The 16101-nt window shown below is 47.9% G+C and overlaps 1 protein-coding gene across 5 annotated transcripts in view; it reads left to right on the top strand.

Annotated features, from left to right (window-relative positions):
- The first annotated feature begins 3919 nt into the window (after positions 1–3919).
- The window catches only part of OBSL1 (obscurin like cytoskeletal adaptor 1), a 77833-nt gene continuing 65651 nt past the window's right edge, over positions 3920–16101 (top strand). For all 5 annotated transcript variants that reach the window (XM_061609411.1, XM_061609413.1, XM_061609410.1 and 2 more), the window contains exons 1-5: positions 3920–4267; positions 5995–7063; positions 11650–11919; positions 12005–12265; positions 14211–14516. In XM_061609411.1, coding sequence (XP_061465395.1) covers positions 6031–7063; positions 11650–11919; positions 12005–12265; positions 14211–14516 — 1870 coding nt within the window. In that variant the 5' untranslated portion in view covers positions 3920–4267; positions 5995–6030. The remainder of the gene's footprint in view (positions 4268–5994; positions 7064–11649; positions 11920–12004; positions 12266–14210; positions 14517–16101) is intronic.

Here is a 16101-nt window from a genome sequence, read left to right as displayed (position 1 = left end):
ATCCTAGCCTGCCTGGTTACAAGGCTTTTTATTCCTAAAGAAAATCCATCCATGGCTGCTCCTGCCACTTCTGGTCCAGAACAAATTCTAAGCCCAGCTGAGCAAACGAAGCTCCTTTTCCGCTGAATCAGACCATTGGTCTATCTAGCTCAGCACCATCTACTCTGACCGGCAGCATTTCTAGAGCTCTTTTTCCAGCTCTGCTAACAGGGTTCCCTTTAACTGGAGATGACCTTCTGCACGCAAAGCATGTGCTCTACCACTGAGTTATGGCCCCTTCCCAGCTGGAGCTGGATAGCTGATTGAACTGGGGTCCAGAAGCATAGATTTCTACTCCTCCAAAAGGCCACCGTTCCAAGCTCAAGCTTTTTCCTACACCACAGGGTGGATTGCACAAGTGCCATGCCCAACTCTCAATTCAGGACCTTTCAAAAATGCCAGATGCAGTTACACCTGCTCAGGCAACTACTTTCTCCCCATCTTTAGTGCTAGGAGCTGTCCCCAGTCATTGGTTCACATGTTTTGAATACTAGGGACAAGCAGAAAAACTCAGTGCAGCACAGGGCATGTCAGCATCTCAAACTTGAATCAGTTTCAGACAAGATTGTCATGTCATTCCCCTAAGGAAACACGGGTACTGCAGGTTTACATGATTGCTGAGTCTTCTCTGTTAGAGGAGCCTTACAGAACTACCATTCCCAGCAGTCTTTGAGGGGACACTGATGGTTAAATCAGTTTTGGTTTATGGGGTACACCAGCCTTCCCTGGTGCCCTTCAGATGCTTTGGACTACATCTTCAGCCAACAGCTGTACTTGGCTGGGGCTGGTGGGATTTGTAGTTCAAAACATTGGGGGGCACCAGGTTGGGGAAGGCTAGTGCACATATACCCACAGATTCAAGGCTGCTTCACACATTATGCTTTTCCAGCCTGGAAAATACTCTTCTGTAGGCAAAAGCATGAAACCTATTATCACATGTAACAATCATGCACATGCAAACAATAATGATAGTTTTTATATAGCATATTTCAAGTCTCCAAAGCACTCCAACTGAATTATTCCAGCAATCCTTACAATAAATAGGCTAATATTATCATCCTCATATTGCAGGGGCTGGGGCTGGTTTGCCTCTGGCTAGCTAGTGACTTCAGATGGCTGAGATGAGCTTTGATATGGGGACTTGCTAGCTGACACCCTTCACCCTCTCAAAGGCACATGGGGTCATGTGCTGGGTAGCCACTGCAGCTATTTGCTCTGCTAAAAGGGCTGCCGCCAAGATTGGCATTGCTGGGCAGCTGCAGGGAGCCCACTGCCACCCTCTGGAGCCTTCTGCTCCCTTTCCTCTTTGGCATCTTGACCTCTGTTCATTTGCTGTCTCAGAGTATGCAAGCAATGAATGAGCAAGGAGATACAGCAGTACCTTCCATCTGCCTTGCGTACGGGTTGGGCCTAGAAGAAGGCAAATGAATTGGCAGTAGTGCCTTGGAGAGAAGGAGGGGGCACAGAGAGTGTGGGGGTCCCACTGAGGGCATCTGGCCCAAGGGCCCCCCAAACCTGAAACTAGCACTGTTTGCCAGCACATATACATGTAACAGAATACACACACATGTGATTGCCTCATGACAATCTACATGCAAATGTCACCTGTGTGTGAAGTGGTGACTGGACCCCAGATGGAGGCAAATAGCGTAGGGTTTTCTGAATACCTGGCAGTCTGTGGTGCTGCTTGCTTGTCAGTGAGAGGCTTTGGGACTGCTGTCCAAGAACTGAGGGAGAGACTCCAAAGAGTGTACTTTTTCAAGCATGTATCAAATAATTCAGAACATCTTGCTGCTCCAGCATCGGTTGGCTGAGGTTAGATTTCAGTGTGCTCTAAGACTATGCCACGATCCAGGCAAGATCTGGTTCACACTGGTAGGGGTGTGGGCAGGACTGGGAAGCTAAGGACCCTGGACCTAAGGATAAGGAAGCAAGCAGGGGTGGTGTGAAATTGTCCTTGATCTCAACTGACTTGGTTTCCAATTGTGTATCCATCTAGCTCTATGAAGGAGGGTGGCAACTGTAGTGCTCTCTCGCTCTCGCTCTGTGTGTGTGTGTGTGCGTGCGTGTGCGTGTGATGCCATATTATAGAATAAGTAGCTTAGCACTGGCCTGCTGTACTCATGTCCAAACAGCCCAGGGGTCACCTTGGATTTGTATCACAGAACCCTCCAATCTTGTTTAGAAATTCAGGGAAGACCACATACAGGCCTCAGTTCCTAGTGCTCAAGGAAACTGCTCCAGCCAGAGTTTATACATATTCAATAGGATAAATACCCATGCTTGTCCTGAAGAGTACCACAAGTGGGTATTAGAATAATAACATCACGGAGTGGAAGGTAGCTAAAAGGTCATCCAGTCCAACCCTCAGCCAATGTAGGAAAACCACTGGCACTGCATTCCTGATAGGTGGCCACCCACCCTCTGTTTAAAAAACTAACAAAGGACAGTCCAGCACATTCCAAGGCAGTCTGTTGCAAGCTTGAATTCAGCTCCATCACTGTTACAGAGAAGGATTCAGCAGTATCCAACATGTTACTTTTTTAAAAATGTGTGGGAATTTATTTATTTTTTAAATTACATTTTAACATGTAAGCCCCCATCTGGAGCCTTTAGTAGTACAGTTCAGAGAAAAAGTTTCCCCCTTGATTCTATTGCATGTATAGTCCAACCTTCACCAACCTGGCGCCCTCCACATGTTTTGGATGACAACTCCCAGCAGCTCCAGCAGCAAATCTAGAGGGCCCCAAGTTGGCCAAGGCTGGTATATGCTGACCCTTGTGTGTTCCTCCCTGCTGGATCAACACCCCCTTCCATCTCGGACCCCACCCTAGATTCCACTTTTTTTTCTTTTTTAACCTCTCAGCTGTCTTAATAAGAGAGCTGGCTGGCAATTGTTTCCTCATGGGAAAGAATGGAAGGCAATCTCTTGAGAAGTGGTCAGTGAGAAAAGTTGCAAATTATCCTGAAAATGTTGTGTGTGTGTTTAAATGGTGCCAGTATTGTTTGTTGATAATGTTTGTAACATGAAAAGCAAATGAAGAATGCCATTTGCAGGAAGGCAAATAACCAACAGCTCAGTACTTGCTGAAATGGTGGTGATGAGAGAATACTGAGTTGTCTTGTGACCTTCCACTTCTCTTTTGGCTGACGTTGCCATATTCTTTGTCACCTCCCCATTCCAGTGTGCACTGATAAAAATCCTTTCTAAACACTAAGGCTTTGGCCTGGTTTCTGACTGATTCTATTTCCTAAGTATCCAACAACAGAGATGGCTCCAAATTAAAAGGGCCCTTGGTCAAAGTCCCCAACCCCCCCCACACACACACTGTTACACTGACGGTCTCCCTCACACTTACCCAGCGGTGGTAGCGGCACTCCAAGAGCTGGTGGGAGCTGTCGTTTTAATTTCCCATCATGCCCTGGAACATCTGACATAGTATCACCCTGGAGCATTGGGGAAATTAAAATGGAGGCTGGTAGATCCAGCTGCCCAGTGTGGATGTCAGGTATCCGTGCTGGTGGGCACTGTGGTCCTAGCAGCTGCCCTAGAATGCCAGGTGCTGAAGCCAGGCCCGTTCAGCCATTTAAGTCACCCAGTCTTCTGGTGCTAGAGGGACCAGAATTTCAGGCAACCTGGGGGGTGTCTTGAAGGGTGTTTTAACCTGTTTTGAGGCCACAGCGACCCTTTTCCCCTCTCCCCCTCCCCTAAGGTGGGCTATGCCTGAGGAAGCTCCAGAGCTGAGGGATGCCTTTGCGCTCCTCCCTGCTGGGCTCTATACTTAGCCAAGCCCCAGCCCCCGCTTATCAGCCCAGCCATGTCATCAGAGGGTATTTTTGGGGACAGCAGCTGCAGGCATTTGTAACGCCGAGTCCCTGCTCTCAGACGCCTGGCGAGCAGGGCAGAGGGAGGCCAGGGACCCACAGCATGTGAAGGGCAGGGAGTATGGGTGGGGGGCATTGTAGAATTGTCAGGCAGGCAGCAGGGATGCCCAGTCTGAGGCAGAGTGGTACAGAAAGAGACAGAACGACAGCGGAGAACAACAGGCTTGCGGATAGATGGATGGATGGGCAAATGGAGATTGTCTGACAGGAGGAGCAGAAGCAGGAGGCGATTAACAGAGTGGGGCAGTTGTAAGGTGGATGCACAAGGTGGCTTGAGGTTGGTGAATGCCAAGAGGAAGGCAGGCTGGTCCCCTCACAGCTTGCTTCTCACTCCCCTTACTAGGTAAGTGTCACTGTGGGGATAAAGAGGGAGCCGCTGGAGGGGGGCAAAGTTATCCGCCACGGTACTCGGGGACTGTGGCAAGTAATGATGGCTCTTCCAGGATCCGAGTCACTGAGTGATGAATCACATGGGAAAGTGTTGGGACTGGTTTGGGGATGCTGGCGGAAAGGATCAAGAGCCTGGCTGACCTGAACCTTGGGGGGTGGGTGAAGAGTGTTAAGATACACCCATAAGAACACAGCCCTATATCTGAGTCTTGCTTGGAAGCAAAACCTTTTCTCTCCATCATGTTCCTGCTGCTGAATCAATGGTCCAAAGGCATAGAGGGTCTCCCCCCATCCCACAGCTCCTCATGGGGGTAAGGAGGACACTCGTACAGAAAACTGGAGCCTTTGAGTGAGAGCTGGAGGGGAAAAAAGAAGGATATCTGGAATTTTCTCCCTCCCTCTCCATGGGGTCTGCATGGCACTGACTGCCAATTATCAGTGAGGTATTACACAGAGCATGATAAGGCAGGAATGCATCTCATGGGACAGGCATGCCCCAGCCGGCAATTGAGTCGGTATGGGACTGAGATCCTGTGAAAGCTGGCGTGGCAAGGAAAGCAAGCTGGGAAGTACCCAGTTCTAATCTCGCCTCAGCCATGCACTCACTTAAGTGGCCCTTGAGAAACCACTCGCCTCTCAGCCTCATGCCTGCTCCCCCCACCCTGCGCACCCTATACTGGCCTACCTTATATCTCATGATAAAGTTACTTTGAACAGTTGAGATGTGCTGGATAAAGGAATAATCAGCATTGTTTAACCATATTTGGCCCAGAGTGGGGAATCCTGTGCCTCCCCTCCCCCTGCTTGTGTGTCTTGGCAGGATATAGTTGTATGCATATATGGTGCTTTCCCCCAGATTTCCACAACTGCCCTAGAAATGAGGGATCGTAGCCCTTTCTCTGCATTGCCCCTTCCTTCTCCTTTGATTGACATGTCCTGTATCTGGTGTGAACCAGCCTGGGATGTCCAAAGAGACAGCAGAATTGAAGTGTTAATGGGCAGCGCCTCATGGGGGGTGCAATTGCAAAAGGGAAAAAAGGTGATATCTTCAGGGTCAGAAGGCATAGAATTGCACACGGAGACCATGTGTCTGCCCCTGACCTTGGCCTGGGGCCAGCATGGAGCAGCTGCTGTGATTAGGGCAAGGAGAAAGTTTGATGGACTCTGCCTGCCCAAAGAGCATTTGTTGATACAATCTCTGATTTTCACTATAGGGCCTGCCCACAGAATCATAAGGACCTGAGTCTTCTGCTCATTAACCTCCCCCCCGACAGATTAATCCAAACCATACAGGCCTAGCACAGTGTACAAAAGGACCATCATCACTGAAACAGGATGATGAAAAATGGGATTATCCAGTGGGGTTGGCTTTGAGGCACAATCAAATTAAGGTGGCAAGAGCAATATGAGTTGAGCGACTGTGGCCTCCACTTGCCATGTGATAGTTCCACCTGCTGCCGAAAAGAGGTTGAATAGCAGTGGTATAAAAATATGGGTATGGGACGGTTTCATGGTGAAGTGGTCCCATGACCATTTTGCCTGCAAGCCAAACTGAGCACTGGTCCATTTATTACCATCTGAGTTTGGCCTGAGTGAACTGAATCACAGTGAAGGGCTCTTTCCTAATCCTTCAACCCTGCTTCTCCAGCAATAATTATTTCTTGATCTGACTCTCTGTAGGTCCCTGGCCTCAACTGTATCTCGAGTAAGCCAGTAATGGATACCTTTGGGGGAGCTCCCCGATTTCTTGCCTACCCCCGCACTTTTACAGTACAGAGTGGTACCAATGCTGTCCTGAAATGGCGGGTGGCTGGCGAGCCCCATCCCAGCGTTGCCTGGGAGAAGGACGGTTCTGTGCTGGAGCTGCCGTCAGGGCGGATGTTTGTAGAGGCTGATGGTGATGCGTATAGCTTGCTGGTGTCTCAGGCTGCTCCAGCGGACAGTGGGCGCTATGTGTGCAAAGCAAAGAACAGTGTGGGTGAAACCTATGCAGCTGCTACTCTCAAAGTGGAGGCAGCAGAACGGAAACCCAAAGGAGATCTTGACGCTCAGCCTCCAGTCTTCCTGAATAGGCCAGTCTCTGCACGGGTGACCCGTGGAGAGGATGTGACCTTTGCCTGCAGAGTCTCGGGGGAGCTTGAATGGGAAAAGGACGGACACAAGCTGTCAGACGTCTTTGAGAGCAGCCATTACAAAGTGAGCATAGAGCCCGGTGACTGGCACTCTCTGCACATCTACAACACCCGTCTCCCAGATGCTGGTGTTTATGTATGCCGGGCCCAGAACAGTTTTGGAGAGACCATGGCTGCAGCTGTGCTCCTAGTGGATTCTGTAGTGTGTGTTCCCCACGATGACCCTTTTGCACCCCAAAACTGCCATTTCAAGAAACAGCCGGAGGAACAAGATGATAAGAGGCGGCGACATCATCCTGAGCAACATGTGTTGTCGGAAGGCAGGCAAAATGGGGAAGTGCTTCCCAGCCTACCCATGCCGAAGGCCTTTACTGTGAATGAAGGGAAGCACGCCAAGTTCCGCTGTTACGTAACTGGGAAGCCGAAGCCGGAGATCGTCTGGCAGAAGGATGGGAAGGTCCTGTCCCCTGGAAGGAGGCACCTGCTCTATGAGGACAGGGAGGGCTACTTTATTCTCAAGGTGCTATACTGCACAGTTCGGGATTGTGGCCTCTATGTGTGCACAGCCTGCAACATAGCCGGCCAGACACTCAGCGCTGTGAGCCTCCACGTCAAAGGTACCTACACCATGGGGAGGAAAGCCAGAGGAGTGGGTATCTGGATATCAGTGTATTGGAGTATTAAATATGAAGAATTATGGGCACTCCCAAGGGGCAGAGTGAGAGGAGTTTATCTAGTAGTGGACATATTGGAGGGGGAGCCTGTTGTCCACAGGATTGAAACATGAGATGTAGGACAACCATTTGAGGGTACAGAAAAGGAAAGACACAGAGTGGGGAGGTGGGTGTTACAGTATAAATGCTGAGTTTTGAGTTGAATATAAAGCCTTCCTCTTAGTTTATGGACCAGATTATACCCACATGACCTCTGACCCACTATTGCCCTAATTGGGATGATGAACCAAGGAGCCAGGTGCTCCAGGGTGGGAGGGTGCACACAGCTTGTTGTGTAGAAGGAGAACCATGTTGCAATAAAGAATTACAAGCCCCACAGTAGGTAGAAGGAGAACCATGTTGCAATAAAGAATTACAAGCCCCAGAGTAGGTAGTTCACTGGTGAGAATGGGAACAGGCCATGAGCCAAGATGGTCTCATATGGAACTGGTGAGCATTCACTTTTTGGTTCTGAGAGCAGCAGGCAGGCTCAAGGGCCATTGTATGTGTGGCAGGCCCAGCTTGCCCTTCTGGTGCATTCCAGAGGGCCTTGCCAAGAATGGGGAGTGTGTCTCACTCGCCACTGACGGTGCCTATGAAGTGCTGAGTAGTCTGGGCACTTAGCCAGAGAGGCCAGGTCAGGTGCCAAGTGCAGGGCTGGACAGGAAACGTTTCCCATCTCAGGGGAGGGGACATGGCATGCCAGATAAGGGTCCTTGAATATAACTTGGCAGGATATTCTACCATCTTGCATCTGGATGAACCATAGCCCTTTTCACAAATACATGTGCAGAAATTATTCAAGTAATCAAGAGGGGAGTAGGATAATGTCTGCTGGTCCTGCCCCACCCCGACAACTGCACATTGACCAGGTCTTCTGAATTACGTGCATACAAGCTGTCCGTGCTAGGTTCTCTCTGTGGAAGTGAGGATCAACATATAGAAGGGGGGCACGATTCCCTCCTCCACCTGTGGATTCTATTCAGTTTGTTGTGTGAAGGGGACTCACCATGGCTCAGAGAACGGAAGGAGGATATTTTGTTTACTGGCTAAGTAGGAGAGTGAGGACTAGTTCACACCAAGGACAGAGAGGTGGGAAATATTACTGGATTGTTTAGATTGCAAGTGGAGATTGCAGGATGGAGTCCTCCTCTATTGCACATGCAACCCTATCTGTCAAGGAGAAAAGTTCTCATCCAGCTTTCTCCCCAGCATTACTTTAGTACGTCCAAAAACTGTTTTTTTTTTTAAACAGATGAGCATTTTATCTCATGATCTCCCCACCTGCAGCTTTAGTGGTAGCATCTAAAGTTTAACTACTTTGTTCTGCTGTTTATGTGAACTAGGCCTCTGTCACTCAGCTGAGAGGACACTGAGGGAAAGGGTCTAGGTCAGAGTCAACAACAGCCCGTGCTTTGTCTGCACTGGAAACTGGGCTATGCAAGAGCCTATATGATCTGGGGTTGCCCGTTGCCCTGTGTGCTGCCTTAGTAGGAGCACGGATTCCTTGCTGAGCTGCTGATGGGCCTTTGTGGGCAGGTATGAGACCATCCATACCAGTATATGTCATGTCACACACATCAAGGAAGTGGGGAGCAGCAGAAGAGAGATGGGGGGTATTGGTTAAAAGGGGGGCAAAATATGACAAGGGGAAGGACAAGGAGGGCTATAAAATTATTTGGGAGTGTGACAGCTCTTATGGATGAGCCCACTCTGTAATGGCTACTTGAGCAAGACCTGAACTCATGAATTTTGAAGACGGTTCCAAGGAGTGGAAGGGAGATGATAAAGGCTGAGCTGAGCAGACTTGTTTAGCCTGGAGAGGAGAATCTGGGAGGTGGATGTGTGATAACAACAGGCTTCAGTTATTACATGTCAAAGGCTGCTGTTCATAAGAAATGAAGCAACTGTTCTCTGAACCTTCTAAGGGTCAGGCAAGAGGAGAAATGGGCTTTACTAGACGGGGGGGGGGTGGAGAGGAGGAGGAGAGAGAGGTTAAATACCAGGAAGGTTTTTCTATTCATAAGAATAGCCACGCAATGGAACATGTTACCCAGAGAGTTTGGAGTGCCTGCATTTGTGGAGACTTTTTAAAAATAGTCAAAACATCTGTCATGATGGGAGCCTGAGTGGATAAAGGATGGAAATAAAAATTTCGTTTGGAAGAAGCAGAGAAAGCGAGATGGCTGGTGGTGGTCAGGCAGAGGAAATGACTGGGCCCTCCGTGGCCCATTAAGATATTGAATAAGTTCCTGTGAAGCAGTGGCTAACGGAGGAAAAACAGAATGTGGCTTCTTTAAAGCCTGGGTTAAGGTAACAGCATATGAGGCGGTTAATTGTTCCTGGACTGTGCTACTTCAGACTGGATTGAATGTCCTCCTGTATAAAGTACACTCTGCACATAGCAAATGGTATGTGGTAGAAAAGTGTTCTAGCTTTTTTTGGGAGGGGCTTGCAAACATGTGACTGAAGTGGTCCAGGTGGGAACAGTTTCACCACATAACAACAATGTGTGTTGATCTGGCCCAACCAAATGTTACTTCTAAAGTGATTCCTATGGATGTTTAGATGAATTATTATTTCTTGTCCTGCTTCATGATATGAAAAGAGGCTCATCGAAGGCTTAATCTGTGTCAGGCCTCAGCCCTGACATCTGTTCTCGCTCCCAGCTCCCGGAGCTGGAATATAGAGAGAAAGGAGCATATGAACAGAAGAAGCTGCCTTTAACAGAGAAGCTGTCCTATGCAGAGAACCATTGGTCTATGTTGCGCAGTCTAGTCTACACTGACTGGCAGCAGCTCTCCAGGATTTCAGACAGGGAGATGCCAGTGATTGAACCTGGAACCTTCTGCAAGCAAAGCTGATGCTTGTCCATTCGGCTATGGGAGAAGATGAGGGGCAGCTTACCAGCTGGGTGCAAAGTATGAGTAACTTCATAGAGACTCCATGCACTGGGGATGAAAGAGAAGGGCTTTCAGACCAAAGGATATTATTTCTAAGCTGACTTGAGTCTGATATCTCTTTGTCTTGAAATTAAGCACTGGGCTCAGCTGTGCCATCGAAGCAACCCCTGCCTGTTCTTCCCAGATTCATATGCCACTGCCGTTTCCCCACTTTCTATTCCTTTGGGCTGTTGTGTGGGTGGCAGGTGTCCCTTGCACTGGGCCCCGGAGAGCTGACAGAAAGCGGGCTGAGTGACATAGATATAACATGCCACCCACTTAGCACTCTGCCACCTCTCAGAATAACCCTTGGGAGGAGAATCAGGCTGTCCTCCCCCAAATTCTGCTTCTCTTAAGGCAGGCAAAGGAAGGGCAGGTACCCATTGAATATTCCTTTATACATTTCCTGAGGGCCCCGAAGTGGTTTTGAAAACAATTGTGTTAAGCCCTTTATGTTTATATAGTCCCTTTTTCGGTTTGATGACAAAACATTTCAGAAAGAATGTGGGTGGGAGAGATTGCTAGTGCTTGTTAAAACAACTGTGTTAAACCCTTACAGTGATATTCTCTTTCACAGTTTGGTGACAAAATATTCTAGAAAGAACGTGGGCCAGGAGAGCTTGCTATAGTGTTTGTTAAAATTGTCTTGTGCATTCATAAATGATGAGATTCAGTATTCCTTAAAGCCTATGCCCGTGTTATTGATCATTCCTTGTGGCAAACCCCCGCAGAGTTTAACTTGAGTTCTAGAAACTTTCTTGTGCGGGCTAAGGTGGAGCAGAGGTGTAGTTGTCCAGGGTCTCAGGGGGTCTTAGACCCCTTACTTTTTTAGGAGCAAGGTCCTAGCAGGGTCTCTGTGTCTCCAGAGCCCTAAGAGCAAAAGCATAAAAGAGGAGAGTGGAGCCACCAAGAAGAGTCTTCTAACATGCCTCCTTGTCCTTTCCTGCTTAGTGGAGCCAATCAGAGGGAAAGGAAGTGAGTCAGCCACTGAGAAGACTCTGCTCAGTAGTTAACACGCTCCTCTTTCATACTCATTGCCTCCTAGGAACATCTGTTGTGGTGGGAGAAGGCATTAACAAGGATCTCATTGTAAACCCAGCAGCAAAAAAGGGAGGGGGAGGGGGCATGGCATGACTGTGACTATCATGAAGGGACCCTGCATTTCTGAATTTGCCACTACATTACTGAGGTGGGGTGCTGCAGAACCAGGAAAACTAGGCGAGGTGCTCAGCTCCTTGGGCTTTCCAAGCTCTTCAAGCCTGCAGATGTGCCAGATGGCTAAAGCAGAGCCTGCCCAAATGGACAGGAAGAAACTGCATTTGGCTTGGTTGTGAAACAAAAACATGAGGAAGCTTGAGGGCTGAGGGTTTTGATAATGACAAGAAAGGAATGGACGCTTGTGAGGGAGAAAAGTGAACTTTGTATGGATCCCAGCTCCCTGGCTCTTTTTCTCAGCACCAGGACCCAGAGTGTTTTGGCTGAATCTGAGGAGATGGACATTGTCCCATGTTCAAGTGTCCATACACATTCTTTGTCTCTTCCTCGCAGAACCCCGACTGCGGTTCCAAGCACCTTTAGTGGATGTGGAAGTACTGGAGCGCCAGGATGCAGTCTTAGAGTGCCAGGTGCCTCTGGAGACGATCCCTACAGTGTGGTATCTTGAAGACAAGCGCCTGCAGCCCAGCCCCAAGTACCTGATGGAGGAGCAGGGCCTGCTGCGGCGGCTGACAGTGCGGGATGCCCGGGCTGACGATGATGGCATTTACCTATGTGAGATGGAGGGCAAGGGCCGCAGCGTTGGGGAGCTGTCGGTACAAGGTGAGGAGAATGTGGAGTTATGTTGGGGGGCAGCCATGACAGGGGCTCTTCTCCCCGTGATAACTGTCCAAACGCTTTCCATCAGGTCTGATCGTGAAGCGGTTGCCACGAAAGCTGGATGTGATGGAAGGAGAGAATGCTGCCTTCTATGTGGAGACGCGAGAACCTGTGGAGGCACCAAGCTGGGGCCGTAATGGGCAGGAACTGGTGGAGGCACCACATACCCTCATCAGGAGCTTTGGTAAAACACACCTTCTGGTCCTGGTGCACGTGACAAGGCATGATGCTGGGGTCATCACTTTCACGGCAGGCGAGTCACAAACCTCAGCACAGCTCCGTGTCAAATGTGAGTGGAAAGGGGAGATGGGGGCTGATTGTGGGGGGTGAGGGGAAATTCAGCAAGCTGCAGTTCCCATTATACCTGGCACTTGATGTGAACTCCAGTCACAAAGCCAGTCAGTCTCTTGCGGGATGAAAAGTTTGTTATTTTCTATCCTTCACCCTGGACTGGGATTGAAACTCCACGTAAAGGGGTTTGCCATATCCCAGTCTAGAACCTTAGAGGCAAGTCAGATTCACCCATGTGCTGAAGTGCTTCATTTAGTAAGCCAGGTCTGGATGTAGCCTGAACAAGGCTGCTCTAAATGACGTGGAATCAGGCCAGGCTTCTGTGGAACCAGTACTGAATTGTCCCAGAAATTTAAACCAATATTCTAATATTGACTAACATATTTTCATCCTCCATTCAGCCTCAGATTCTGGTTTTGTGCTCTCTTTTATCCATGCTCCTATGACAGCCCTTCACAGGCCACACCCTATCCTTCTGAGTACATCCAAGGTGTCAGTATTTTGTGGGAGGCATTCAAGTGCATACTGGAAAATTTTGATTTGTGCAATTGAACTGGTTTAAAGCGCTCTGCCATCCGAATGCAACAAATCTGCTTTAAAAAATAAACAGACGGTTTGTGTTAGGAAGGTGACAGGGAAATAGACTGAAAAGTATGGAATGAACAAATGATTAATAGGAAGACCCTGCAAGCAAATCAGGTCGAATGCTCATTGTATAAGTTCCCCACAAATCAGAACGAATATTCAGTAAAGATATGATCTAACCTCCACATAAGCTTTGTGTAAGCAAATCAGGATGAATGCTCAATAAATAGGTTGTCTGGAGGAGCCCTGAGTATCTCTGTCCCAGAATGAGGGTCATATAGCTGTAGAATGTAACCTCACAAAGGAAAGAAATTGCAGCTAAGCTACAAGCTAGCTACTTGTGAGACTTTGCAGCTATGAATAACCCTTGATAAAGAGTTCTTGTACTTGAAATGTCTCAGGAACAAAATTTATCATACTTAGACAGGTTTGCTGACAGCAGCTGTTCCCCCCCCCCATTTTTCCTGCCGTCCAACAATCTCTTAACTTCCTGCACCCTGACGAACATCCAGTTGTGTGTTTATTTTCTTTGATGGTTTGTTTTGTTACAGTGTCAGAGGCTGCAATCTACTGTGGAAGAGTAGCTAGGGGTGGGCAGAGACTGCTTCATATTGTCTCATGGTCTTTGTTCCCTAAAATGGCATCCTCAGGCTGCTCTCCTGGTGGGGAAAGGAAAGGGTTAGCCACCCCATCACACTTCCACTCTTGAATGCAGCCTCAGAATGACTTTTCTGTTTAAAGCAAAAAACAATAAAAAACAAACTTAGGGAAGGATGCAATACTTTGTTACATGTGCAGTTTGGTCCTATACCTATGAAGCAGGTATGCAGATGAAGGATTTTCTTCCCTCACAAGCCTTCACATTTGGTATTTTAAGAGTGTAAATTGAATTTATGCACATGTACATGCTGTTGGCAACTTCACGTTGAAGTGTTTATTCTACCATGTGTACAAGTGACACACAGCTGTAGATGAGTGCAGTTATTTGATACACACGCAGTGCCTGAAATCAGTAAAGGACTGGTTGAGGGCCCAATAATCTGAAACCCAGTCCTAACAAGACAGAGGCTAGATAGTGTGTCGAAGAGGGTTCACAGTTTCCAACCTCTTCTGAATGGGGTTGTACTTCATCTAAACTTAAGGATCAAGTTTGTAGCTTCGTGGAACTGTTACATCCACCTTTGTCACTGGAGACCCATCTAGCCTCTCTGGCAGGAGTGCCTTTCCTCAGTTTAGACTGATCCACCCAAACTGTGGTCTCTTTTGGAGAGAGATAGCTGGTCAAAATTCTCCATACTCTGGATTATGCCCCAGATTAATAGACTGGAAAGGTTGTAGAAGTTATTTGTATTCTCTAGGTGCCAAAAGGATCCCACCAAGTGCACCTGTGGCAGTGAGGATGTGCACAGGACGCAACAATGCTGCCCTCCTAACTTGGTGCCCACCTCCCGATGTTCACCGCAGCCCACCAAGTAACTACATTCTCGAGAGGCAGGCAGTGGGAGAAGCTGAGTGGGTGCCTTCCCTCACCACTGATGTTGCCAGCATGGTTGAAGTTCCGGGTGATGGTGTGCCACAGGAGGCTGACTACCGTTTCCGTGTGTGTTCTGCCAATCAGTATGGATGTAGTGGGCACGTGGAATTTCCAGGCTCTGTGCATCTTGGTAAGCCTCTCTGCTCCTTTATGGTAAATGGACACCGTCCTTGCTCAAGCTTGGGCAATGCAAGGCCTTCCATTTTCTTATCCATGACATGTTATCATTTCACCACTGGGCACTCCCCTTTCTCCTCCCACTGTCCTTTCCCATTGGCCTTTCCAGCTGAAGAGACCCCTTCCACTATGTGGAAACACTATAAGCATCTTGACTTTCTTGCTTTCCTGGGCCCGATGATCTAACTGCCTGCCAGGCTACCCCCACCATTTGAAGGGAAGGAACCCTACACTGCCCAACTACTTTCTCCCTAGACCTGCTCAGCAGGATATCTGAATCTGTCAGGCCATCTCTCACTAACTAGCCAGTATCTGCACTGTCACTGTGCATTACCTGCAGGTATCATCACAGTCAGCTTTGGAAGCTCTTTTCAATGCAAGGGCTTGAGCTTACAACAGTGAGATAATAGCAGAAATGAGAGTGTCACTGAGTATATTACTTTCTTTTCTTTATTTTTAAAATGTACATACCATCCTTCATCAAAAGACCACAGGGTGGTTTACAGCATAGAACTTAAGTAATATATGTCAATACATAACATAATATCCATGCATTCTGGTGCTTGCCATCCACAACAGTGGGCAGAGCTTGACAGAAGATATCCTGGGCTGTTTTTCTGTCCCTTTCCCCAATCACTCCTTCCCCACCCTCCTCTACTTTTTCCTGTTCCGGGCATGCATGCAGTATTTCTGTACCTGTGCAGACGCATCTTTAAAAAAACAATCCCAGGAATTGCATAGGAGCACAAGAGCAAATGTTAGGTTACCAGCTTCATCCAGCCAGTGATCATGTTTCACAATGGGCAAAATAGAAGCTTGTCCTTTTTTTGGGGGGGGGGGATGTCCATTTCCATTTCTTTTTAAAAATAATAATACTGAGGTCTTGCACAAGAGTGTAAGAGTGATAAAGATGTCTTGTGCGAGACCTCTGTATTAATTTTTTTAAAAGCCCAATGTATGTACTGTGATTACAGAGAGTGGAGGGAAGAGAGTGACCCACTTTTGCTGCTAGACTGTCCTTCATGTTCTTGCACGGACAGATGGGCTTGTGTTCAAGGTGCAGAGCTGGCCAGGCAGGAATCTCTCCCAAATTGTTTTTTTTTAAAGTGTTTTTAAATTTGTATATTTGTTTTTAATGTTTTTAATTGTAAACCGCCCAGAGAGCTTCGGCTATGGGGCGGTATACAAATGTAAATAATAATAACAATAATAATTACTGCCTCCGAGGCAATCCCCCTCATTTACTGCGTGGTGAACTTGTGACAATATCTCCTTTGAACCGGGCATGCCTTCAGCATGTGGCAATTAGTGGAAATAGATGCATTTTGTTTGGTACTGTAAACAAAATGACTGGATTGTGCTTAGGTGAGGGCAAACAGAAGTGTGGGAGGGTCCGGTGATAGAGGCTGCTGACTGAAACATCACCACAAATGTGACAAACTGCCCTCCAAAAGAAATGTGCTAACAAGCTTTCACATCAAAAGTGACTGCAGATGTATAATGGATTGTTTTTACTTATCAAATTTTTCAGGGTATAG

This window comes from Rhineura floridana, chromosome 2 (genome assembly GCF_030035675.1).
Source record: "Rhineura floridana isolate rRhiFlo1 chromosome 2, rRhiFlo1.hap2, whole genome shotgun sequence".
NCBI classification, from domain to species: domain Eukaryota; kingdom Metazoa; phylum Chordata; class Lepidosauria; order Squamata; family Rhineuridae; genus Rhineura; species Rhineura floridana.
Note: the sequence above shows the minus strand (reverse complement) of the source record. Positions and strands in the feature narration are given on the sequence as shown.